This window comes from Carassius auratus, chromosome 21, assembly GCF_003368295.1.
Source record: "Carassius auratus strain Wakin chromosome 21, ASM336829v1, whole genome shotgun sequence".
In the NCBI taxonomy this organism is placed as follows: domain Eukaryota; kingdom Metazoa; phylum Chordata; class Actinopteri; order Cypriniformes; family Cyprinidae; genus Carassius; species Carassius auratus.
In genome coordinates, this window is record NC_039263.1 from 17,796,062 (window position 1) to 17,823,144 (window position 27,083).

The 27,083-nt window shown below is 36.8% G+C and overlaps 2 protein-coding genes across 3 annotated transcripts; both read right to left on the bottom strand.

Annotated features, from left to right (window-relative positions):
• Positions 1–1,729: 1,729 nt before the first annotated feature.
• Positions 1,730–16,955, bottom strand: LOC113038762 (soluble lamin-associated protein of 75 kDa). Its single transcript, XM_026196402.1, has 13 exons — positions 16,626–16,955; positions 11,257–11,393; positions 10,686–10,785; positions 10,449–10,534; positions 9,488–9,659; positions 8,391–8,570; positions 8,068–8,190; positions 7,811–7,905; positions 7,398–7,440; positions 7,174–7,291; positions 6,047–6,206; positions 5,646–5,810; positions 1,730–4,106 (listed from the first exon to the last, which is right to left on the bottom strand). Exons 2-13 carry the CDS (start codon positions 11,389–11,391, stop codon positions 3,174–3,176), a joined length of 2,310 nt encoding a protein of 769 aa, XP_026052187.1. The 5' UTR covers positions 11,392–11,393; positions 16,626–16,955; the 3' UTR covers positions 1,730–3,173.
• Positions 16,956–17,569: 614 nt separating this feature from the next.
• On the bottom strand, positions 17,570–26,151 carry LOC113038763 (beta-1,3-galactosyl-O-glycosyl-glycoprotein beta-1,6-N-acetylglucosaminyltransferase 4-like). 2 transcript variants are annotated; one of them, XM_026196404.1, is made up of 3 exons: positions 26,108–26,151; positions 21,297–21,384; positions 17,570–19,302 (listed from the first exon to the last, which is right to left on the bottom strand). In XM_026196404.1, exon 3 carries the CDS (start codon positions 19,299–19,301, stop codon positions 18,042–18,044), a length of 1,260 nt encoding a protein of 419 aa, XP_026052189.1. In that variant the 5' UTR covers position 19,302; positions 21,297–21,384; positions 26,108–26,151; the 3' UTR covers positions 17,570–18,041. The 2 variants fall into 2 exon arrangements, with proteins under 2 accessions (XP_026052189.1, XP_026052188.1); XM_026196403.1 differs by lacking the exon at positions 26,108–26,151 and adding an exon at positions 21,875–23,220.
• Between the last annotated feature and the right edge of the window lie 932 nt (positions 26,152–27,083).

A 27,083-nucleotide genomic window follows, 5' to 3' on the forward strand; every position in this document is an offset into this window, starting at 1 on the left:
AGGAACCCCCTAGAAAGTCTCTTTCACTGCAGAGCCTCTCAGCATCCCTCTTCACTTCGGTTTGCTTACTCTTCAGCCTAGGTTTTATGGTTGTTCTCATCACCTTTTCGTTTCTCTTTAGATATTACATTTATATTTGCAAATTTTCTTTTTGATTTCAGACTCTCTGAAGGTCAAATGTTTAAGCGCAATCGTAAAGTTTTATTCGAACAAACTTGAATATAGCTGAGGAAATAAAACAATTCAAATTAGTTTTTGCTTTAAACAAATTTGTCAATCAATTATTGATTGTGGGCTTTGTTTTTCCAGATGGAAAATTACAATTTAGATTTGTTCTTGTGTATTTTTAGTTCAGCTCAAAATGTCCCAATTGCACATTATAAACCTGTTTGGTAGAACTATTTTAAGAGTTGCTTTTTTTTTAAGAGCACTGTTTTCTATTCTGTGCATATAGTATATACAATAGTGATATTAAATGGTTGTAAAAGTGTCTGGTTACAGTTTATCTATTATTTCAGCTGTTAAGTTGCTGCTACTATGCATTTTACTAGTATTATACTCAAAATTAAATATATGTAAATATTTTAATACATAAAAATACAATTAAAATACTTTTTTATTAAATGAATTATTTTGTAAAAAAAAAAGAAACAAGAAAAATAAAATATAAATAAATAATACATAGTATTATTATTAATAATAAATAGTTTAAAGTGATTTAATTTTTGAATACTATTATGTTTATTTTTATTTTTTTAATATTGATGCAAATATAAAATATACTCTATATTTATACCCTGTAATGCATCATTACACAATAATATAAACATAGCTGAATAAATACCTTTTCATGTTAAATTACGTTTTTTTCTTTCTCCAGAGGTTTTACAGTTTTAACACATTTTCCTTTCCCCACAGCAGCCTAAATTCTCTGCTCAAGCGTGGCCAAACCATCCAGAATCCTCTGTAACCTCTCACCCCCACCTGCTCAAACCTCCTGCGTTGTCACCTCTCTTATCACCTCTCACAATCTGCCTCCCCTCTCCTCTCCTAAACACTTCCTCATGCGCCCAGACTCTCCTCGCTGTAGCCTGGGGCCGGGAAATCCTATTAGCCTTTACCATGGGAGAGAGCAGGAGACACATCATTAATTACACACACAAACCCACTCCTGACAGTGCCAAGCTTAATCAGCCAGGACCATAAAACACACACACACACACACAGACAGAGAGACCAGCTAGTGCACCCACACCACAAATACACAGATGTACATGCAGGTACACACACACTTGCAATTGGTTTGCAAAAACCATGAACAATTCTAAATGTGCGAAATACACATAAATAGGCATCTTTGTTTGGTTTCCATCTATTTCCTTGAAAACCTATCAAAATATTCTCTTTTAAGGTTAGCAGTTGCACACATATAGTCAATGAAAAGCAAAATTCAAAAGATGTAGAAATTGACTAAAATTAGCTAAAATGGATAAAAGCTGGAAGAACAAGGTTGGGTAAGGCAGAAAAAGCCAGCTGGGTGGCTTTTGTTAGAAACACAAAAGAGGCGGCACATGCACTCTCTGACACACCTTGCTTAGCAAATGATTGGCACCGAAATATCATTCAACCCAGCTGTAGAAAATCACTCCGTCTGATCCATATGTGTATGTTTACACAGCTCAGAGCATTAATATACACATTCATGTAAAAAAAAACTGATGAGGACATGGAATATGCAAGAAATTTATTTATTTACTACAGGAAAAGCACAGTTTGAGAAAACTACTCCAGAAAAATATTGCTCAAACACCTAAAATAAGTAAATAAAGTTTAAAGCACTCAAAAATGTCTACTTTTATTTGATTTTCTGTCAACAAAAAGCACGAACTTTGACTCCTTTCAGTTGAGAGAAAATCTGGAAGAATACACATATAAAAGGTCATTTCTGAAGTTCTTTTCCATATTTTCACCTGATATAAAAATGCAAGCCACTGACCTCAGGTGTCAACAATAAGATAACGGCGAAGACAAACAACAGTCTTGAAAGAGTGTTAACAGATTCCCGCAATGGCTTTTTTAACATCCAAGTGCGCCCTCATGTGGTCACCCACATTAAAACTCTAAAACTTAAACGTGAGCAATTTATTTCACAGTTTTAACAAAATACTATTAGACCATATATATGCGTTATTTAATAACATGTAGGTTTTTGGGGGTTGGGGTGTATGGGGTAAAACAAAGATACGCAGAACGAAAAATGTCAACGAGACAAACCATGAGAAAAATGCTAATGGGCGTCAACACGAGTCTTAATATTAAACTACTTAAGGCCGTGATTATAAAGATTAACCACTCATATTTTATGAACTAGTTTTCATCTTAATATATAATCTAGAGTTGGTATTTAAAATAAGACATTTAGATATTTAAACGCAAATCTGTTTTGGATGCTAAACGCCATATATATAATTAACCATACATTAGCCTTCGTGTAAACTTTATATTAACCTGCACTTTTCTCAGGTATAAACATACTTGCATATTTATGTGTGAATACATGTATATGAACGTGTATATGTATGGGCGTGCACAGCAATGCCTTAATTCACGTAATTTTGAGAATAAATTTAATAAACTATCATCTGAAAAGTTGTTACAAATGTGAAAGGACCTCCTTAAAACCTTATTGTGTGAGGTCAAACAAAATCGAAAACAAAGCATTTGTGAGAACAAAATCTGAAATGATAATGGTGAAACTGGATCCACAGCAGCACTCCCAATATAAGATTTTCACATTGTAAATTTGCAAGCTTTAAGCTGCTTTTTTATAAGCAGTTTAAGCTGCATTTAATAAGCATCAGGTAAATCAAAAGTAAAGGAGATTAAAATCACAGTTATAATTGTGAGCAGTCAGCATTGTTATCAAGCACTGTGCTTATGAAATACTGCCCTTTTTTCTTTCTTTTTTTAGTTGTAAAACAAAACCTGAACCAAAACCAAAAACTAGATGTTGTAAACACCGCCTGTTATTAACCCTAACCCAAGTATAAAAGACAATCAATACTTTCTAGTACAGATCGTGGTATATATGTGTACCAAGTAGTGCCTACTAACTTAACATACTATGTTTTTTTGAATGGAGTGTACTGGACCGTCATGAAGAATGTATGAAATCAGTTTTTACTGCGTCTTTTTGCTTTAGTGGGTGTAGACTGGATCACTTTGGTTTTCCTCCGCAAAACTCTCCTGTCAATCACAGGTGGCGGCTCCTCTTCTCCCGAATTGTGTTCGGCAGCTTCATCTTCCTCTGTGCTCCTCTTCTCTTCTTCAGTGCTTTTGACCTTTTCTTCCTCCTCCTCCTCCTCCTCCTCTTCTTCATCATCATCATCAAAATCCTCATCCAGCACCTGTATGACCACTGCTTTGGTCAGTCTACTGGATGTGCGCTTGGGTGTTGGCGGGACGGGTTTGATCCTGCCTCCTCGAAGAACTCGAACCCCAGGAGGAGAATCGTGAGTTTCGACTGAGCTTTTCCCCTCATAATCGTCATCATCATCATCATCCTCAGTGGTGGCAGTGTCCTCTTCATCTTTTTCATCCGTCTCAGCTAAATTCTCTTCCCCTGGCTCTTCTTTTTCAGAGTCCTCTGTTGCAGGTTGGCTTTCCTCGGTCTCAGGTGGCTCATCGGAGGCAGTCTCATCTTGTTGGTTCAGAGCTGGCTCCTCTGTCTCCATAATTACTTCTTCTTCACTTGCTCCACTAGGAGAAGCAGATGTCTCCTCCTCTGGAGCTTCTTGCTCAGGATGAGATGTTTCCTTTACTGCATCACTATCCTGCACAGAGGAAACACACTCAACCAGGTCGGCTGGAATGACTGGCGCCTCAGGAACAGCTGGTGGATGATCAGTGTCTTCAGTTTCCTCAACTACTGAAGCTACATCCTCAATTGCAGAAGCTACTTCCTCCTCCTGTTCCTGCTGCACTTCCTCTTCCTCCTCAACTGGAGAAGAAACTTCTGCATCTGCATCCTGTTTCTCCTCTGTAACAAGTTCTTGGTCGATCTGCTCCAATACTTCAGACTCTTCAGGGGTGTTAATAATGTCATCCTTAACAAGACAAACCAGATAAGGGTTCTGTTTAGGTCTAGTGAAATTGATGCTCTTAATTAAAAAAGAAACACTAGATGATGACGATGCATTCAATTTTTCCTAAAATTTCCCAAGTATTCAGGAAGAGATTGGATAATTTTGTGAGTAGGGTTTGAAATTGTATTGCTCATGTTTGCACCTCAGCTCAATATACTGACCGCTATGCCACAGATTGTTTTATTTTGTTAAAATGTTCATTTTTATTTTGGGAGCATGGTTGATGAATTTATTATTATTATATTATATATACACAATACTGTTCAAAAGTTTGAGTTCAGTACAATTTTTTTATGTAAAAAACAAAACAAAAAAACATTTACAATTTTACAAAATTCTATTTTAAATAAATGCTCTCATTTTGAACTCTTCTTGAGCTAAAAGAATCCTGAAAAGGTTTCCTCAAAATATTTGAAGGATTATGTGACACTGAAGACTGGAGTAATGGATGCTTGTTATTAAGTTTAGCCAACACACGAATAAATTACATTTTTAAATATTTTACAACAGAAAACGGTTATATTCAATTGTTAACATATTTCACACTAATACTGTTTTTACAGTATTTTCTCAAATAAATATGCAGTCTTGGTGAGCATAAGATACATTCTTGAAAAAAAATAAATAAATTACATTGTATACAGATTGCTCAAATCATGTAACAGTACAACCTTGACCTTAAAGGATTAGTTCACCCTAAAATGAAAATTAGCCCATAAATTACCCTCAAGTCATCCTCGGTGTATATGACTTTCTTCTTTCAGGTGAATCCAGTCAGAGTTATATTAAAAATTGTCAGTAAAGTACCCAGTATTTATACTCAAAATGAATCAAACCTAAGCTCAAAATGGAATATTCACATTTTTTGAGATACTGAATTTTAACCATCATAATTAAAACTAAAAAAAACTCTTGAAATATTTCAGTTTGTGTGCAATGAATCTAGAATATAAGAAAGTTTGCTGTTTTTTAATTAAATTACAAAAAATAAAGACCTTTTCCATGATAATCAAATTTTTTGAGATGCACCGGTAAGCATGGAAACTTTGCTTCCTTTGCTCCTGTTAACAGACGTCGGTTTTCACGAGACTCACCAGCAAATGCGCAAAGCTGACCTCTTACGTTATCTGTCTGGAACGGCTTCCATGTACAACAGTGAGCGCAAGCTACATTAAAGTGATTATTACGTTTTAAATATGGTTATTTTTATTACAAAAACGCAACCATTCATTAAAAGAGGATTTTGGTTCAGCCCCCGGAGCCGTGTAAGACACTTTTTTTTTTTTATTAAGGATGGGCCCCCTTTATTTCACTTCTTTTGGACTGAAGCACTGCAACACCTGCTGAGTGCCATGAAACCGAAAGATCAAAGACAAGTTTTAATATAACTCCGACTGGATTCTTCTGAAAGAAGAAAGTCATACACACCAAGGATGAAATTGAGGTCAATCAATCAATTTTTGATTGAACTAACCCTTTAACCTAAGCTTAATAGGTTACCTGTGCTTCTCCCTCTGCCTCCATCTCCTCAGCAGTGCCATTTTGAATGACAGGTTCAGACTCTAGAGGGAGCTCTTGGGTGGCCTGTGCATCCTCTGTTGTGACTGCTGACCCCTCATTCTCTTCTTCTTGACTGTCAGTCACTTCTCCCTTGACTTCCGCCACCTTCACAGAGAAACAGAGAATTCAATACCTGATTTGGGTTTGGGTTCACACATATTTGCATGTGTGAGCTGACATAAAATTTGCACCTCTGGCTCACAGAACATACTGTTTTATGAACCACAAACATGATTTGCATTGGCAACTGTTGTAAGCCAACTTGTCTTGCCTCATATTAAACCAGTGATGAAATAGTGTACCAGATAAGACAACCAACAAAAGAGGCTATGGTCCCTCACCAGAATTACTGTGTCTGCAGGGGCCTCACTGGATATAGCCTCCTCCACCTGGACAGAGGGTGCTGCTCCATCTTCTCCACCTCCACTTTCTCCATCCATGTGTTCTTTAGTCTCTGGCACAACAGCATCAGGTTCTGTCTCTGTTTCTGGTTCAACCACTCTAAATTCAATATACAGGTAATAAAATGACAAAGAACACAAAGTAATTTGGTCTTTTTAGAATTATACAGTACATTTTATGGCACAACAGTTTTCATAATTCATAAGAAGAAACTGCACACTATATCTGCAAAATTATGATTTTTATGCTGTGGCACCCGGGGAGCTGTTGCGGGTTTGGTGCCTTTCTCAAGGACACCTCAGTCGTGGTTTTGCTGGCCCGAGACTCGAACCCACAACCTTAGGGTTAGGAGCCAAACTCTCTAACCACTAGGCCGCAACTTCCCCACAAATTTTCAGCAAAGCTTTAAATTCCCGCTTTGCCATCATAGGATTGTTTAAAAATAAATTATAATAAATTGTTTAAATATATTTTATACAAAAAAAGAAATTATATATTACAATGTTAACATTTCACTATATTGATTATCAACTAAAACAGCCTGTGTGCATGAGACTTAATTGAAATAATTTAACATAACATTTTTTTGAATTTTTTTTTTTTTTTTACATTATTTAACATTATATAACATAAAGTTATTTAACATTATATTAACAGCATCTTAGACCCTAGAATGGTAGTGTAAATTATTTAATAATCTAGGTTTAATGTAAATAATTTTTACATGTACTAATACAAAACTATTTAAATTTGCATAATTTGTCATTAGTTGATGTATTATAAAAAATACGAATCTATAATAAATGACAATTCTTTAAATGTTTCTATGTGGTTTCTAGAGTTTTTTATTCCTAAGATATGGTTTGGTCCCCAAACAGTTTGGGTCTATGGGATTTTTTCCAGTCAGTTTACTATCAGACCCATGGTGGAGGGTCATTTTAAGAGCCCATCTGCTTCATTATGAGATTACATTTTATCTGAGTGGCACACGAATAAATCACCATTAATGTAATCTTAAGGATAACCTCTGAAAGCAACCAGTCATTGATGAGGAATTTTTAGAGACCTGTTGATTTTTTCAGGTCGGTTCTCCTCAGCACTCTCTTCAGGTTCTTCCCGTGGCCTTTTCTTTTGTCTGCGTTCGCTGCTCCGGGTACGTGTGGAAATGGGCAATTCACTAATTTCTACAGCGGGATGAAGAAAAAAAGAAAAGGCTTTAACACCAACTTAAAATGCCTGCATTGGCAGAAAAGGGTGTTTTAGAATGATAAATTGAGCACAAATCCAAACCTTCGGTCACATTGAGATGTTTGTTGACTACCACCATATCCTCCTGTAAAACCAAAATGAAACCAATTCACTCCACTCAGTCAAAGGATCAGATTCTAGAAATACCTTCATATACAGACATCTCATATTCAGAAAAAAAAAATGAAGCAGACATGTGCAGATCTTCCTATTTCCCAAATAAACTAGTCTGTGGTTTGTCTGACTACAGAAGCCCTGTATACTAGTTTCATATCCACCAGAAACTATTTAAATGTGTTTCTTATACTGAAGCTAAACACAAACCTTCAGTTGAGTAACAGATACTCATTTAGGTGTCTCTAAATTCATCCCCTTTAGCTCAACTGCTATTAAAGCTAAAAAAAACACTAAGGAAAACATCTAGATATACTACATAAGGATAGGATCAAATTTACCGTGATGTCCAGGCAGCTGTCCTCAGTCATCTCCACCTCATTAACCCCAACCTCTCCGTTTTTGCTTTCTTCTGCTGCCCATGAACTGTGGTTGCCTGTATGGAGATGGACACAACAAATCTAAACTTTAAATCAAGTAAAGATGTGAAACTGAGCTGGCAGTGTGATACCACTTGCAGCGAACAATGAGATATACTGGTAAAAGCAATCCCACAACTGTTAGGAGTTTCAAGAGGGCCAGTGGCAGTGGCACTTACATTGTAGTGTCATGGAGCCAAGTTTGCTTGCCACTTTCACTTTCTGGTAGGGACCTCCAACTCCTTCCACCTCCCACAGCAGGTCCACATCGGCCGGGTATCTGCTCAGGTACTGTCTGCATACTGGAGCATTTTTTTTTTTTAAATGACTCTTTATATACATTTAGTAAAACATTAAAGAAATGTAGCTATTTATATTTATTTACAATCTAATTGCATAACATATATATTAAAAGTAAACAATTCATTAAATATATAGAGTATAAAGTTACAAACTAATAAAGTGGCATTTAAAACTACAAAAAAAACTCAAGATTTCTGACCCTTTTGCATTGCTGGTGTTAAAGGGTATTTCAAGCCCAGTTCGTCATCTTTAAAGGAGTCCACAAAGTCCTCCAACATCTGCAAGCCATGGCCATTCCCACGGTGATCTTTCCGCACAAAAATAGAGTCCATGACAGGAAGTAGGTAGCACTGGCTCACAAAGCTATTACACAAGCTACCTGTAAGAGAGAATAAACACATGTCTGGTGCAAAATCACTGCATGTTACATCTACAATTCTATCAAAAATATAGTTTATCTTCAACAGTGACAGTTATTTTCATGAACAGTTCAAATTATATTGGATAATAATATTATTATAATAATTATTAACTAATAACAGTGATGATGATGATCATCATCATCATATCCAGGATAATTACCTTCAGAAAATTATAACTCTTCCACTAAATAATTCTGAGAAGGCAAAATGACATAGAAAGCCACATTTTTGAGATAAAAATTCAGATTTATTATTTACAAAACAGTCATAAATATGACATTCAAAACTGAGATACTTAGTCATAATAATGAGATCAAAATTAGTCAGATCTATGTCATAGTTAAAAAGTCTAAATTATGAGACAGAAGTATGATAACAAATGTCTGAATAACAGTCAGAATTACAACATAGCAAGTCATAATTATAACAAAACAAATCCTAATTTTAATGAGGTACCACTTCTCTTTTCAAATTTTTCATTATAATTATGACTTTGTGTTATAATTGACTGATAATATATCATATATACTATAATTTATCAAAGCATGTATTTGTTCCAATGCAGAAATTAGCTTCTATAGGTTACAGCTTCCAAGATCAATCAATCCTTACTTTATATAATAATAAAAATAATAATATGTTAATAGATTTTTAATAATAATTAATTAATAGCCCAAGTTCTTTATTACTAAGCCACAACACAGAAGCTTGTGAGATTGCCTTCTTATAAACAAGACAAGGGCTAGTTGCATATCTCACTCATGCTTTAATGAAGACACTGTAGATTATTTAATGAAGTAAACTTGATTATACATTGGGCAGAAAGAGCAATGCATCTACAGCACTGCCAGACTCACCAAGGAGAAGGACTGACCTTTAGATTTGACCGAGTAGAAGCCCACCGCCTCTCCATTGTTCCAGAGGATTTTGGCAAAGACGTCTTCTCCGTGGCAGAGGAACGGCACCTCATTAGAACCCATTTCCACCGTCCGGTAAATGATGCGGTTTAGCACATACAAGACAATCCTCTCGCCCACAGACCTGACCTGCCCAAATACAATTATTCACAAAACAGATTAAATTGTTTTCTAAACTGGCCCAAGGAAATCAATTTATGTTTTGATAATCACAGGTAAAAAATAAAAATAAAAAAAAAGATTTGGAAAATAAATAGGGGAAATCATCTTTAATGCCAAAAAGAAACAGGTACAATATAAAGCAACAGTCAAGTTCTAAAGATGATATTCCTGCAGAGGAAATCCAGACTGGATAATACAGGATATTAAAACATATGGAGTGTGTTACGCTCCGCAATACAGTGGAATGAGCAAATGCAAGCGTAAAGATAACGTGGGTGCATGGTGCACTTTTACATGAGTGAGAAAAAGAATGGTTGTGTACATTTAAAAATATTTCTAAATATTTTCTAAAGCAAGCCTATGTATGCAAAGCGTGGAACCTGAGAAAAAAAAAAAAACCTCTCACTGATCAGCCACAAACTACTGCTTGTTTGCAATTATTTGTTTGGCCAAACCACTACATTTCATTGTTCAAACATCACTTTTGTTTCCTCCTCTCTCTCTCTATAATTAAACATTCACACACATACTGAAATACATTTTATATATCTAAAAAACAAAAAAACAAAAACACACAAGATCATCGTAGGAGTGCTTGAGAACATTTCCAAGTCCTCAACAAGGCACCAAAGAAAATGCCAGATTTCTGCTTTTTATTGACTTGGCAAAGAAGAGACATTCTGAATAGATGCGGTTCAAAGTCATTTCATTAAAAAAGTTAAATGGATAACCTTTCCAAAAAAAATGAAAGCTTACCTTTACAAGGCCTTCTCTTGCAGTATTTGACGTTCTGAGAATATCTTCCACTGCGTACCATTGATCAGCCAAGAACAATGCCACAGCTAGAATAAAAAAGGGAGGCAAAGCGGAATAAGAGTAAATAAGATGATAAAAAATATGACTTTCTTAGAAGTTTATCCACTATGTTATTGTCAAAAAAAAGCCATTTATGAGGTTATTGTGATGGGTAAAAGGGGATGGAAAGCGGGCTACCTGTGAACTGGTCCTCAGGAGCAAACAGAGCCAGGACTTTGTGTTTAAGATTGGCTCCATAAAGAGGAACAAACCCAACATTGGCAGGACTGATCCGGATCTAAAAGAGCCAGAACAGGATTCTTAAAGGAATATTACAGGCTACAATTTAATTGTTGGTTTAGGCACAATGGAAGTGAATAAGGCCAGTTTTTAAAGGGTTTAAATGGGAAAAAAAAAATAATTAAAAAGCACTTACATATTTTATTTTTAGTAAAACCTAGGTTCTACAAAGTATAATTTGAGCTGTAGAATTGTTCTCAACACATTATGGTCATTTTAGGAGATACATTATATATGCCAAATTATAAAACTGGATAGGCCTATAACATTGCACAGTTTTCGGTATGATCTGATCTGATCTGATATTCTCCACATTATCTGAGCTCTGTTCTCTGTTGTGTGTGTGTGTGTTCTTGTTTATGCTACATTGTGGGGACCAAAGACTGGGTTAGGGGATAAGAAAAATATAGAAGTCTATGGAAAACCCCACAATTCACAGAACGTGTGTGTGTGTGTGTGTGTGTGTTACCTTTGTCGTGTTGGGCAGGGTAAGGTATTGTGTGTTATCTGGGTTGCTGTAGAGCAGTTTGTTCATGTAGCTCTGGGCTGAACTTTCCAAGTCCTCATGTCTGCCAGACACCAATACATCTACAGGGAACTCCATCCCTGCAGTGGTCAGAGGTCACAAAAATGACAACTTCAATGCACTGTCATAAGAATTCAATTTTTCTTTCTGTTTATACTTATTTATTGTTATTACTCTTGTCAAATTTGATCAGAATTCATTCATGACTCATTTCTTTCAAAATGCTTTTTGTGTGCAAGCAAATGAACAAACTGATGAGTGAAAATGCACAAAGTAAATCCTTGCTAATGTTTGTTTTATTTAAACCAAGAGCAACAATATATCGCTTGCTATTGCTTCTTAGTTCTTACGTCATCTTTGCATGACCAAACATCTTTTTAATATCATCAGCATCTGAAACAAAACAACCCACATCATTAATTACTCAAACTCATGTCGTTGCAAACCCGTAAGATCTTCGTTCATCTTTGGAACACAAATTAAGATATTTTTTGATGATATCTGAGAGCTTTCTGACTCGCCATAGATGGCAACACAACTGACACGTTCAAGGCCCAGAAAGGTAGTAATGACATTATTAAAAGAGTCCATGTGACATCAGTGGTTCAACTGTAATTTTTAAGGATGCATCAATGTGATACTCAGTATTGGCTTAGATACTGACAGTCTGCCGGATCAGGTATCGATCAGATAAGATTGATCTAAATCCAATATTGTGCGTTAACTGTTCTGTGTTTTTATATTATACTGTCCCAAAAAAGGAAAAAAATCATTGTAAAGCACCATAAAGTTTTTGTGAACTGTCTTTCAAGTGTTCTGAAGCCACACCATAGTTTAATTTGAGGTACAGATGAATATTTAAGTCAAGTTCACATAAATTTTTTTTTTTTTTTAATTGACTCTTAAAAATCTGTTTGGGTACAGAAAATGTTTATAGTCATAAGGTATGTTTACACATTTCTAGGTGTGCATGACCCAAGATCTCTATTAATTAACTAGATATTGGAGCCAAGGTTTTGCTTCATTAAAACTCAACACTTTAATGAGAAAATGGTTCTCATACTAACTCAAAAGTCCCTGCACATGCAATTTATATACATATTATAGACAAACAAAGCTGAGACAAAACTCAAATTCATAAATACACATTCTCTTTTCGAACAGTGCAGACACTATCCTGAACATCACAGTTGGCTGCTGTCCATCCTCAGCTGGCCTCAATGAATCCCCTACTGTCAACAACTATCTGTGTCATGCTGACAATCAGACCGAACAGTAGCACACACACAAATGCTTGCTCACATATACACACAGCCAAGCTTCACTGCTTTAACATATCTAAAAATGCTGGAATGGGTGAAGGGGTCCAACAGATTACCACTTTTTAGTGTCCAGGGGCCAGGTTTTTGTTGTTGTTGTTTTTTGAGGGGGATTTTAACAAAAACTAATCATTAAAAGTTTAAAATCCTTCAAAACTGTTATTATACTATGTAAGTGATGTGATCTTTCAAACGGAATCTATTGATGGCTGCCGTTGAAATTATGACTGCTAACACTGCATTGTTCTTGCCTTGTTAAATTGTTCTAGATTCTACAGCTGTGTATTTCAAGGACTAGGCACACACAAGAAATCAATATTACGTCTGTCCATGCAAGCACACCCACACAGTCATACACAAGAGCCGTGAGCCACAAAAACCCAATCAGCCACCAAAACCCCCATGACATCCTGCATTCTTCTACTTGGGATGCATGATCTCTTTAAATGCACACAGGACCTGAGGCTCAGAGTGGCCTGCAAACTAGAAATCAACTTAGATTTGGTGCAGAATGCACAAGAACATTTACATTTTTTTGCTATTCTAATTTACATTATTGGTGAAGAAATTTCACTCAACATCTAAAAATACAACTATGGCAGTTGAGAGATTTATTTGTAGCCTATAAACACTTTGCCGTGTTTTGTTAATGTAATAAACATGCATGATCCAATGAATATTATGAATCCAATGAACTGATTTTTAAAATGCTTTTCCTTTAAATTTGCTTGCTGTTAAATGCAACTTTAGCATGAGTCAGTCTAAAAGCTTCATTAGTGTGTTATAGCTGAAGGCAAAAACATCAATAGCATGTTGTGCAGCGGCACATGTTGCATAACTGCTGTCTACAGGAAAAGCAGGAAACTAACGTCTGGGGCCCCCAACACTGTCTCCTATGAGCAAATGCAGACAGAGAGAGCTTTGTCAATTGGAACCTAATATCTGTATGTATATCTATCTCTAGAACCTTGCAAATATATCTAAGCACAGACTAATAATTCAGGGTACATCACAATGCAAAAGATGTGTGTGTACATACATACATACATACATACATACATACATACATATATATATATATACACACACACACACAAATTAGGGCGGGGCAAGTAAATGCGTCATTATCGCGTTTAGGCATTAATTGATTAACGCCATCAATTATATAATTATGAAATTCTGTTTCTCAGTGGCTCTGAATACACATACAGACAAACCATTGGTTACAGGAGGGGACGCTCCCGATCAAATTATTTAGGCTAAGCATCAACATTCACAAACCACTGTCCACTTTTATTTAACAGAAAAGAATGCAAAAAGCTTTTAATCATGACTTTATAAGTTGGAAATAGGACGTTTACGATAGCATGTGAAGACACCAGGGAAGCGCTATCGCTCAACACACCACTAACCTGAACCAGCTGTGAAATCTGTGTGTGAAGAAATCTTTTGCCTCTCTCAAGTGAAATCCATTGCCATTTAAATGATCAAACCTGAAAGCAAAGTGCTTTTTTGTGTCCACACCTTTATGCTCTCCAATATGATCAATAATAAAACATTAACACTGTGAAATATCATTATGATAATAACTTTTCTACTCCTTTGTTAGCAAAGCTGAATTAGTAGTCTACTTCAGTGTCACATGATCGCTCAGAAATCATTCTAATATGCTGTTTTCTTCTCTCCTCTTTAAAATACACACTTTATGTTTTTCATTTAGCACATATGGAGTCCAGCATTCCAAAATACCAGTAGTCTCACTCTGGCCAAAACAAAGTTCACTGAGAGCTTTTGAATCTATTCTGGTCTCTGTTGTAGTATCACGCAAGCAGAGGAGATAAAGCCAATTAACTTAATAAATCCAAGGCCAAAATCAGCAGGGGGTGTTATTAGTGCATCACAGTCACTGCACGTGGAAGTGAAGACAGGTTGGTCTAAGGCTCAGATAAAAACCTTACAGTTACTGATGCATAGCTATTGTGAAAACTAGCCCCAGACTCTTTTATATCAAAACAGCTATGACAGTTCAGAGACCAGAGACAGTTCAGTCGTCTGGCCTGGACAGGGAACGGCTGGCCATAACACTCACAAGCAGACAGTACGCCTGTGTGAACATGTATGTGTTCAACACAGCTATCATTACACAACAAATGAGCCAGTTCCCTCATTCTTTCATATTCACAACACTGTCAGATAGAATTAGCAGTCAAGCACAAAAAGAACATTCTGGAGGCAATGACTTTCTCATAGTTAATCAACACTAATGTTGAATCAGCACAATAAGGTGGAAGGCTATCAAGACTTATGCAAAACTTACAAAAGTCTTACAAGTTCCTAAATGCAAAATTTCCAACTTGTTGGGCAATTTAATTAAGAACTGACAGTGAAAGATGACAACTCAAAACTAGAGTGAAAGATAACCATTCACAAGAGAAACACATCACAGGCGATGGAGAGACGCTGTTCTCATAAAAACAAGGAGGGTGTGTGTGAGATTGTGAGGTTTCGGGGAGGGTGAGTTGTTTGAATTCTGGTGCTGGATTGAACTGGTTTGGTCAAAAAGGACATGACCAGAAAGCAAACTACACAATAACTTGGTTTAACTCTGAAGGTTAAAATGCAGAAGAAAAATATATTTAACCGATAAGAATTTATAGAGACTAATTAGTGATCATGTGTCGATAACGAATACACACACACACAGTTATTGTTAACAAATCAGACTAAATTAAATTGTGTTCTTACTATTCTGGTGGTAGAATACAAATTGTCTACATAAATTGATGTCATTCTCAGTTTATGGTTTGAGATTAAAACTAACATCTGAAACTTATAAAAGAACACCTCACTCTCTCTCTCTCTCTCTCTCGTTCAAAAAGAACACCGTGTTCTCTTTCCATGAAAGAAGAATAGGCTATATGACACGAATACCCCTTCAAAACAAGTTCCAGTCATGGGAAGTCACGAATCGGTTCTTTCGAACAGATCATTTTAAAGAACCGGATCTAAAACGGATTAATCAATTCCATAAAATTCAATATGTTAAAGTTAACATTTTGTATTAAAGTAAAATCTCTTTCGTCTGATTAGTCAGTTTGGTTCACTCATCAGTTCTCGTGTTTGATCGGTTTAATAATTCAAATTGAAGATTCGCATGGACAGCTTCGTGAACACATCGTTATTACTGCACCGCTTCACCCGAGTCATGGAAAAGATCCGTCTTAAGTGACATCGCTAGCTGGCAGTTTGTGAAATCCACTGACTAATTGAACTTTATTCAAAATAAGCGTCACTTTGTCTAGAGAATGATTAAAACGAGGAAAGAAGCATTTTTGTCCGTCACATTTACACAAACTGCAGGGAACGATCCAAAACTCAGGGGGTGTGTCAGAAAACGTTTTCACATCATGCTGATCAACAATAAACTCGCCATATAACGCAACTTAAGCATTAATAAAACTAACGTTACTGCTTCAAAATGTTATCATTGTTAAATAAAATAAAAAGAAGTTAAAGACTGAAGAATCCAAACTTATCTAGCCTAAACAAAACCAAAAGTAAAACAATCCTAAATAATAAGAAATTCATTCTAAAATCTAGACCTGTCAATCACTTAATGACATCAGTTACTAAAAATTTAAATGAATCAAAAAGTAAACACGAGTTTCGCAAAGTGAGTGAGTGCGCGCGCTCGCTCATCTTTTACCCAATATTTGTGCGCCTCACCTGAAGTCGCGTGCACATCTCAGTCGTTCTTTGATTTAAGCAAACTGTCCAGAAATTTAATGTAGCATTTCAGTGCAAAGGCCACTCCTGACACATTGTGAAAGATATCATTTTAACCGATTATTACTACGTATATTTCAACTCGGACATCTAAAAAAAAAAAAAAAACGGAATCCCCAATACCAGGCCGTGCGAGTTCAGTTCTCTTTCTCAATAAACGAGAAACTACCCACCATGCACACGACTGAAAGAAAACTGTCGACTCACCTTAACCCCGCTGACAATGTGGTTTTATGTGTTTTATATTTGAGCAGGTTTAACCAATCGCCGATAGTATCACGGATCCTCCGTTTGTTGTTAATAGCGTCAGCTCGTGGACACGGTTAGCCCTGCGCGCGCACCCGTGGAGCTGCTTTCTACGGGATGTGAGAGGTCTCAAATATCTCCAAAGTGCAGGATTTGATGAGATTACTATATTTCTCTTATGTTTAAGTGTCACGAGAGCCAAACTAGACTCCAATCACTCAAAATTCAATTAAGTGATAGATGAAATCGTGACGGGCAGTCTCTGAAGACCACTATGCATAAGGAGAGGTCTGTTTCACAGGGTGTCATGTGTAGAATGTGACGTATAGGAGCAAGAGGATAACTTTGTCAGAGGAGGTGTAAAAATAGACTTAAGTCTTGCTTTGGCTATATCAGGCTAAAAGCTGTTTTCATTTGTATCAAAATAGCTGGTTTGCAAATTTATTAAATCTGATAAAATAAAGGACCAATTGGTGAAAAATATGGAGTTAAAAAAAAAGTGTAAGCAGATTTCATAAACTTGAAGGAATGAAAATAAAAAAAATGAAGACTAAACTGAGGGAAACATGTATATGGTTAACCATTAATAAAAATAAAACAAGTTAAATAGTTAAACTATAAAAAGCAGATCAAACTGACAATAATATTAAGGAAATTTTAAGGAAAATGGAACAATACTATAAATACTATAATTCTGCATATAACTAAAATTACACATATCAAGAAATAATAATGTGCTGCAAAGTGCAAGTAACACAATTATTTTTGTTCTTTGTGCATAATGACTTAATGTCTTAAGTGGATGTCTTAGGTTTATTCATCCCTAATAATAAGCAAGTTACATGCATTAGTTTCAGTTTCAAGATACTTTATTTGCATGACAAATATTTGTACATTCATGGTGCAAAATTGTTTAATGTCGCTGCGTTAAGTTAAAACTATGCATATGAAACAGATGGTAACAGAGGACTTACTTCTTTTTTCCATTGGGTTAACATTTGTATTTATTGAACTTAAAGCCATGATAGCCGTGATAACAATAACAAATCCTAATAATAATAATAATAATAATGATAATTTTAAAAGTCTCTTTCAAACATACAAATAAATATTCTTAAAACTGGAGCTTGATTTCCAACGGACACAAGATTTAGGACAAGGTATTATTTAGATTTAAAAACAATTTTTTTTTTTTTACTTAAAGCGATTATTTGAATTTGTAGCTATTTTGCACAGGTAATATGGTAAACAATGCAATATTTCATTGATGAACCAACGCATGCTCCATTCTTTTGTTCACAGCAGGTGGCGTCAGAGAATAACTTACATCACACAACCTGACGTCCAGTATTGATCTCCAGACTGAGAATGCATTATTTATACTTCTCTCTGCACACGTTTTTCTGCAAGTTTTTCTTCTAAACATTCCATAAGAACAGGATCCACTTTTGGATCCACTTTATTAGCAAACCAGTGGCCGTAGTTTAGGAGCCATCTTAGCTCAGCAGCACCATAAATACACACTTCTCGCACACGGACTCCAGTGCATGGTGGGTAAAGTTTCTCTTCTAAAGACCACCACTTCGTCAGACGGGTTTTACTTTCTAGTTCTGAGATTTCAGGGTCAGAACTTGGCACTTCCCCTGGTACTCCAGACACACGAATCATAGTTGCCCAGAAATGTTCATCAGGTGAGTATGTATCCTCAGACCAAGCCAAGAAATCACTGGCTATGGAACTCTGGTTCACAAAAACCACAAATTCTCTTGAAAGTGTGAAATATGCACTGCCCACAAACATGGCTATGTTGTGAGGAGGTGGAGATTTCATTTCAGAAGTGATGACAGGTGAGCCGTAATACTCTGAATTACCATCTTTCAGTAAATGATGATAAGTCCAGCGCCATTGCTTTCCTCCAGGCCACTTGCTCTCCACCATGTTCTTGCCTTTCAGCTCTTTTAGATCCGACACCAGCTCAGCGTTTGTCCGCAGTGGAAAGTCCTGACCACACAGGTTGATGACATACTTCCACTTGACCTCAGAATCTAGGAGGTCAGACAGGCAATTCAGATCGGCTTTGAGTCGTGAGAAGCCTGCGTACTGCACCCTCTCCAGCTTTGAGGCAATGAAGACGTTGGGGATGCAGCGGGCCAGACCTTTCATTGCTAAAATAAAGTCATCTGAGGACTTCAGATCATAATGTATGCAGTATATGTTATGAGGCATATAAACGGCCCTCAGCAACCTCTCCACAAGAGGAGCATCCTGATGAACAACCAAAGAATATGCAAGGGGAAATTCATGCTCAAACCCAGTGCCTTGAATCGCATCATAACCTTGTGACACAAATTCATCACAATCAGAGGTAGAATTCACAATAGCCTCATCGGTTGGCCCTACATAGCTTTTTTGATTGCGAATGGCTAAAGTTTTGCCCACTTCCACTGGCTCCATTTCATATATGGCTGTGCAATTAATTTTATATTGTACTGTCAGACGTGGCCTCTCAAACACTCTAGTTTTCTGTCTTCCTCTTTCATTTACAGTTAAAAATGTGACAGAAAAACTAAGTACCACCAGTGCTAAAATAGAAAGGATGATGTTTTTCAGTTTCAGGTGAAGCCACAAGTTTTTCATTCTGTAGAAATAAATAAAGGCTCTTGTTAGACATTAATACATTTCAAATACAGCACACCTTAGAGAGTTATGTTGCAGTCATAAAACAGATCAATGACAAAAAGTAACTTAAATCTTACACTGGGGAAAACATTTTGTTAGTTACTATAAACAATAAGGCTCTGTAATTGTTATGGTAGGTTAATTTAAAAGTATAGAGACAGAATATCAACCAACCAACCAAAAAAAAAAAAAACCCCTTCATATAAAGGTAAGAAATTGAGTGAAATAAGTATTTGATCCTCAAGCAAAACATTACTTAGCAGTCAGTGCAGAAACCCTTGTTGGCAAGCACAGAGGTAAAAGCATGTGGTCTCATCTGACCACAGCACTTTCTCACTTTTTTAAATCATTTTGATTATTTTTTGGCAAACTTTAAATGTGCCGGTACATGTGCCTTCTTGAGCAGAGGGACTTTCCGGGCGCAGCAGGATTTCAGTCCATTGCGCAGTAGTGTGTTACTAATGGTTTGCTTGGTGACTGTGGTCCCAACTGCCTTAAAATCATTAACAAACTTCTCCCATGTAGTTTGGAGCTGATCCCTCACCTTTCTCATCATGATCAACCTTACCCCATCAGACAAGATCTTGAAAGGAGTTCCAGACCAAGGCCGATTGATGGTTGTTTGTATTTCTTCCATTTCCGAATTATCGCAACAAACAGTTGTCTCCTTCTCACCAAGCTTCTAGCTGATGGTCTTGTTGCCCATTCCAGCCTTGTGCAGATCTACAATCTTGTCTCTAACATCCTTTGACAGCTCTTTGGTCTTGCCCATGGTGGTGGGAGAGGTTGGAATGGAAAACACAGATGTGGACAGGTGTCTTTTATACACATAACAAGCTGACATTAGGAGTAACTTCAGGACTAATCTGTGTTCCACATGGGCACATAACCAGTCTGTGGGAGTCAGATGCCTCATTTATTCACATGATGTGTTTTTTTGTTTTGTTTTGTTTTTTGGTGACTTTTTGATTGATATTCTGTCTCTGTTAAAGGGGTCATATGATGTGATTTAAAATTTTCCTTTCTCTTTGGTGTGCTACAAGCTCTTGGTGCATAAAGAATATATGTAAAGACCAAAATCTCAAACCCAAAGACATAGGCGGAGAATGTGTAAGGCTAGGGAAGGTTTAGCCTTGCCCTGGCCATTGGAACTTGGGGCAAAAAATACAACTAAATTAGACAAAAACGCCTCTGCACAAATTAAATCTATTAAATCGGCTGCTAACAAAGTGAAAATGAACTGAGATTGTTGATTATGGCATGAAATTAAGATCTGGTCATGTTGCACCGTATTTCATTTTAGGCGTTTTTAAAGTGTTACGCATTTTAACCAATCACACACAATTCTGTTGAGTTTAGGACTGCAGTAGCCAACCAAAGGCATTCAGGTGAGTCATTATAATTAGTAATTATATCCCCACCGTATGCAACAAATGGCTAGTTTGTAATGGGTTTTATTGTTTTTGTCTTTTCATGCCTGTGTTCTGACTGGCACACGTATCACAGTATGGTCACGTCCGTAACATTTCCGTCAAATTCTTGAGGCATTCGGCCAATCACAACGCACTCGATATCAGAGCACACCTCGCTTTTCAGACCATGCAATGAGCTTTGTAAAAAATTCCTTGTTTCATGAAGTATGTGGAAAAGAATTTATTTATTTTTTTTTTACCTTAAACCGAATAAACACATTTCATTAAACCACATACACAAAGTAATGTTATTTTTAGCAACAATGACATTTCCTCTTTAAAATAAACTTACCATAAAAATTACAGATCTGTAATTTCTTTATACATGGGCAAATCAAAGATTCACTTAACACATATGTATTCCCAGTCACTGTATCAGAGCAATGGTGTCATGGTGTCTTTCTTGAATGTTTTGAACAAATTAAGTTTTTCCATGACTCTCTAAAAAAGACAGTATATTCTTAAGTTGTTAAAGCCACACCTTGAATGTTAACAGAGGTATGCAGCTGCAGTCAAGGGGAGGAGTCAGAAGGTCATTCATTCATAATCCGTGGTTATTGATGCAAGAACTAGAACAAAAGAAAAACATTCAAAAGAACATTTAAATAATAATTCATTTTAATGAAAGTAAAGAAAAAAAACATTATAAAGATTAGATTTTTACATTCTAAAATGTTCCTTTTGTTATTTATGCATTTAATAAGCTTATTTTAATATAATTTAATATGATTCATTTGTATTGACATTTATATCAGATTTATTATATGATATATTTATTATATTATTTATTATATATTTAACTTCAGTGTTGTTTGCTCACATTAAAATTATTACAGGGCAAGGTTAAACTCAGTAACCAAATAAACAGCAAATCTCCACACATCTTCATTCAAGAAAGATTCATATCGTCAACATGGTTTTGTTCCCTTTTGAAGTATCCTGATTAAAATGGTTATTCCTTTAACATAACTTTGTCAAACATTTATTGTCTGCTTATTACATCATGTTTAAACTTAAACATTATATTTAATTATCTGACAAAAAGAAAAAAATACTTACTGTACAAGGCTGAACCCCAATATTCAACAAAAAAAGAAAGAAAATCAAATGATTCCACTCTGTGCCTCTTTTGTTTTTTAGTTTTTTTTTTCTGGGCAATGTGAACCAAATGGGTCAAAAACAAACTTAATCGACTTTTCCTTAAATAACTCAACGAAGTCTAGACACAACTGAATTTATACAGCTTTCCAAAAGGCAGGTAGTACTTTTATCACAGTGAACAATAGCAAAAAAATAGCAAAGGGGACAGGCCACTGATAGTATTCCTTTACACAGTTACAAGAAAATTGACAACCTGTTTTACAGGATTCGATCTGTTTTTCTGTTTCGTTTCCTTCAAAACTGTACTTCCCACGTTCTCACCTTCAGAAATCACCTGTAACAGTCATGGGGCAATTCCATTCCATTTCCATTTCATTCCTTCTTTCTTGTCAAAGAATGTTTTACTGAAAGGTTGTTTGGGAGTGCTTCTTCTGTGGCACCAGTGTTAAAACTCCATTCTGGAACCTTTATGTGTTTAATTATTTACTTATTTTTTTACCAGAGAACAAAAATGTAAGAGGAATGGAATTTATGTCAATAGTGGCATACAGGATATGTACAGTAGGTCAGTAAAATATCCTAACTACTAATTGTCCAAGTCTATAACTTTTATTCTTCCTCCACTAAATGACAACTACATTCTATACAATATACTTTACCTTATAAAAAAAAGTAAGATGTGGTATTATTGTGTTGTCTTAATTTGGTATTTGAAGAATTTGAATTTAAAGCAATTGAGCCGCAACTTTACGCAGGTCCTCATTCTTAACTATTCTCATAATGAAGATAATCTCATGGAATGTGCAAAAACGTGTTTTAACAGGTGTGATCATCAGAAAGGGTTAACAACTTCTTGAGTACTGACTCTGAAAATGTCTAGCTTACAGATTTTTCTTGAAATATTTACACATCAATAAAATTTTAAAGAATTTATAGAAGTTTTATTCAATGAAAATGTAGAATATACTGAATTACATTATACTTTTAAAAGTAAACCACCAGCAGGTGACATGTTTACCGGGAGCCAGAGCGCCGTGACATCGAGCGCAATGACTGGATGACAAGTAATTTCTTACTGCTAAATTCTGAAAAAACAGAGGTGTTAATTATAGGACCTAAAAACTCAGCATGTGATAACCTAGAACGCTGTCCTGATGGCTGCTCTGTCAATTCTTCATCATCTGTTGGCAATCTTTCCTTAGAAAGCCATGTTTCTAGCAGTTGTAAAACTGCATTGCATCTTAGAAATATATCTAAATTATGGCCTATGCTCTCAATGTCAAATGCAGAAATGTTAATCTATGTGTTTATGACCTCAAGGTTAGATTATTGAAATGCTTAATGGGTTGTTGTTCTGCATGCTTAATAAAAAAAACTAAAGCCAGTCCAAAATGCAGCAGCAAGAGTTCTACTAGAAGCAGGAAGTGTGACCATATTAGCCCGGTCCTGTCAACATTGCACTGGCTCCCTATCAAACATCGTATAGATTTTAAAATCTTGCTTATTAATTTTAAAGCCCTGAATGGTTTAGCACCTCAGTATTTGAACAAGCTCTTGTCACATTATAATCCTCCACATCCACTGCGTTCTCAAAACTCAGGCAATTTGATGATACCTAGAATGTCAAAAATCAATTGCGGGTGGCAGACCCTTTTCCTATTTAGCGCCTAAACTCTGAAATAATATGCCTAACATTGTTTGGAAGGCAGACACACTATTACATTATACATCTAAATTAACAGAGACATTAAAAGAGACATATCTCTTTAACCTGGCTTACACATAACACACTAATACGCTTCTAATATCCAAATCCGTATTTAGGATTTTTAGGCTGCATTAATTAGGTAAACCGGAACCGGGAACACTTCCCATACCACCTGATGTACTTGCCACAGTGTTAAAAGAATGTAATCTATGCTAATATTAGTCTGTTTCTCTCTTATTCCGAGGTCACCAAATCCAGTCTGTATCCAGATCAGAGGGTCACTGCAGTCACCCGGATCCAGTAGATATCCAGCCCAGATGGTGGTTCAGCACCTAAAAGGACTTCTACAGCCCTGAAAGACAGTGAAGACCAGGACAACTTCAGCCCCATATACTGTACAGATCCCCTTTATAAGACCTTGTCTCAGATGACCAACGGGACAAGACCACAGGAAACAGATGATTCTTCTGCACAATCTGACTTTGCTGCAGCCTGAGATTGAACTGCTGGTTTCGTCTGGTCAGAGGAGAAATGGCCCTCTGACTGAGTCTGGTTTCTTCCAAGTTTTTTTCTCCATTCTGTCACTGATGAAGTTTTGGTTCCTTGCCACTGTCGCCCCTGGCTTGCTTAGTTGGGGACACTTCATTTACAGCGATATCGTTGACTTGATTGCAAATGAATGTACAGACACTATTTAAAGTGAACTGAGCTGAATTATGACATCACTGAATTAAATGGTGAACTGCCTTTAAAGGTGCCATCTGTAATGTTTGGCAAAAAAAAATCAAGTCATACTCCACATTCCATAACAGATGGGGGCAGTATGCCTCAAAGTGAATTGGTCTACTCTAGAGTAACAAACGAGAAACGGCATAGTCTCTATGCTCCACCCCTACTTTCACAACAACACTACAGCCATAGCTGAAGCCTAACTGTGCGTTCACACCGCCGGCGTCTAGAGCGTCAAAAATCGCTCTTGCCGCTCTGCTCACGATGCTGCAGAAAGATTTGTGAGCGCTCAGACGCTCTAACGTAGATCGAATGCTTATTTTGTATTTAAAGCGGCCGCAAAGCAAACAAGCTTGTTGATCTCGTGCAGACTAACCACAAGGAGTTATAACCTCATTAAATATTGTTGTGGACGAAATATTAGGATCCTTTACTTAAAATGAACAATCTCAGACACCTTGGTCCACTTATCACTTTTAATTTATTTTTTATGTCCCTGTAGGCAAACAGGGACACATCATAGATTAATACAAACGCTAAACAGCAAAAAATTAACCTGTCCTTTATTCTGCTTGAGAACTAATGTGCCAACTCTCAAGCATTCACCGTGAGACACACGCAATTGACTCTTTTCACACGCTTTCACGCCACACATCAATTTTTTTCACGCACAAAAAAAACACGAAGCAAAGAGGACACGGAGACCAACAGACTAGACAGAGCAGGTTAGTTATGATACATAGGGCTGTGCAAAAAATCGAATGCGATTTTCATGCACCTCTCATCAGTAAAGACGCTCCTGTAATTAGAAGTATATCTCCAGCCTGTGCGTTCAGATCAGGGTTGCCAGGTTTTCACAACAAATCCTGCCCAGTTGCTTCTTAAAACTAGTCCAAAACTAGCCCAATCGCGTTTCCGGGAGGTTTCCCGATAAAATTTTCTTCCCGGGGTTAAAATATACATTTTTGGGAAGGGTTTCCCTGGTAAAATTAGCATTTTAGGGGCTAAATATCACGTTATTGGTATTGCTTCAAACCGCGGACATGAAAAACAACCGCAGACTTGGCAACACTGGTTCAGGTGGAGCGGCAGTAACTGCACAGAGCCTTAGTCTACCGACAACTAACACAAAATCGCTTTCAAAATCGACAAAGAATCGCCTGCGATTTTAACATCGATGTTGTGTAGATTGTCAGTGAATTACGGCTCCGTGTAGTAAATGCCAACCAGTGTTGCCAAGTCTGTGGTGGTTGTTTTTCATGTCCGCTGGTCACAGCGACCCCAATACAAATAACGTGATATTTAGCCCCTAAAATGCGAATTATACCAAGGCAACCCTGCTAAAAAAAACTATATTTTACCCCGGGAAGCAATGTTTTATCGGGGAACCTTCTGGAAGCGAGATTGGGCTAGTTTTGAGAAGCAACTGGGCAGGATTTGTTGTGAAAACCTGGCAATCCTGATCTGAACACACGTACTGGAGATATACTCCTAATTACAGGAGCGTCTTTACTGATGAGATGTACACGAGTAAAGACATGCACAGCCCTATATAATAAAATGGGTAACGTTAAGTTATAGCTAGCTAATTATCAAACGCAGCTACGGTTACCCATCGCTAACATTAGCACGTTTATCGAACAGCCTTCGATACATTTCTATGTTATAACTTCCCGAAAACAAATACACAAACATATAAAACAAACTTCTAGCGAAATACTAACAGCATCTAACTTGCAAGTTCGGAGTCAAACCTCATTTATTTCAAGTCCATCAGTTGTCTCCAGCGATTAAAAGCAGTGCCGATGTTTACTCTGGTATTCTTATCGGATTTGATTTGTGATTCCGAGCGCGGTTGTTTCCCTGTAGCGGGTGTTGGTCTTTTGCCAAGGGCTTCAGCTATCCTTCCGCTCTCTTCTCTGAACTGAAAGTAGTGGGCTGTACTTTCCACACGATTGACATCAGGTCCAGGTACGCCCATAGACAGTAAAAGAAATGGACACAGCGACCCCATTGGAACTCAATTGAGACAAATGAAGCCCAGTTTTAGCGTTTTTTAGCACTTCCGTTTCTGACGCGCAGACTCAAACGAAGCTTGACGAAGCCTGTCTGCCATATGTAAATCTTCTAAGTGGCTGTGCGTGCAAACTGCCATCGTTAATCTTGCAGAGATGGCGAGCTTGAGCGTGGAGTTCTTTGTCGGGAGTGAGCAGGAGTAAGTATTCTGATTAATTATTTTGTATAGTATTTTAAAATGTAACGCCAGTATGCCATATTAAGTTAATTGCCTGCGAGCTTCTCCTCCTGTCTGTATGGTAATGCGACAGAGAGCCGAGTGGTTATGACGCAATCGTTAGCCTATTTTTTACAAAAACTGTTTATACGGGGCCATAATGTAACATAGAGGGTAATGGAGACCTTTATACATTGTCGTGTATCTTTAGAAATAAATAATGGACAAACAGAGTCTTTAAACGCCTCAGATGTAAAGTTATTTCGCTGTCAAAGTGACGCCAAAATGAATGGGAGTCAATGGGAATGCTAACGCAAGTGAAGTTCTGCTAAAAGATGGCAGCCCCCACCCGACTTCAACTTCCGGTCGAGTTCCTTGCCCCTTGGCAGAGCCATATAGAGTGAGAGTTGCGACAACTCCATTGACTCCAATGGAACGCTTTTTTTACAGCAATGGCGGCTCGTGGAGCCTCTAAATAGTTCCCGGAAGTAGCAGCA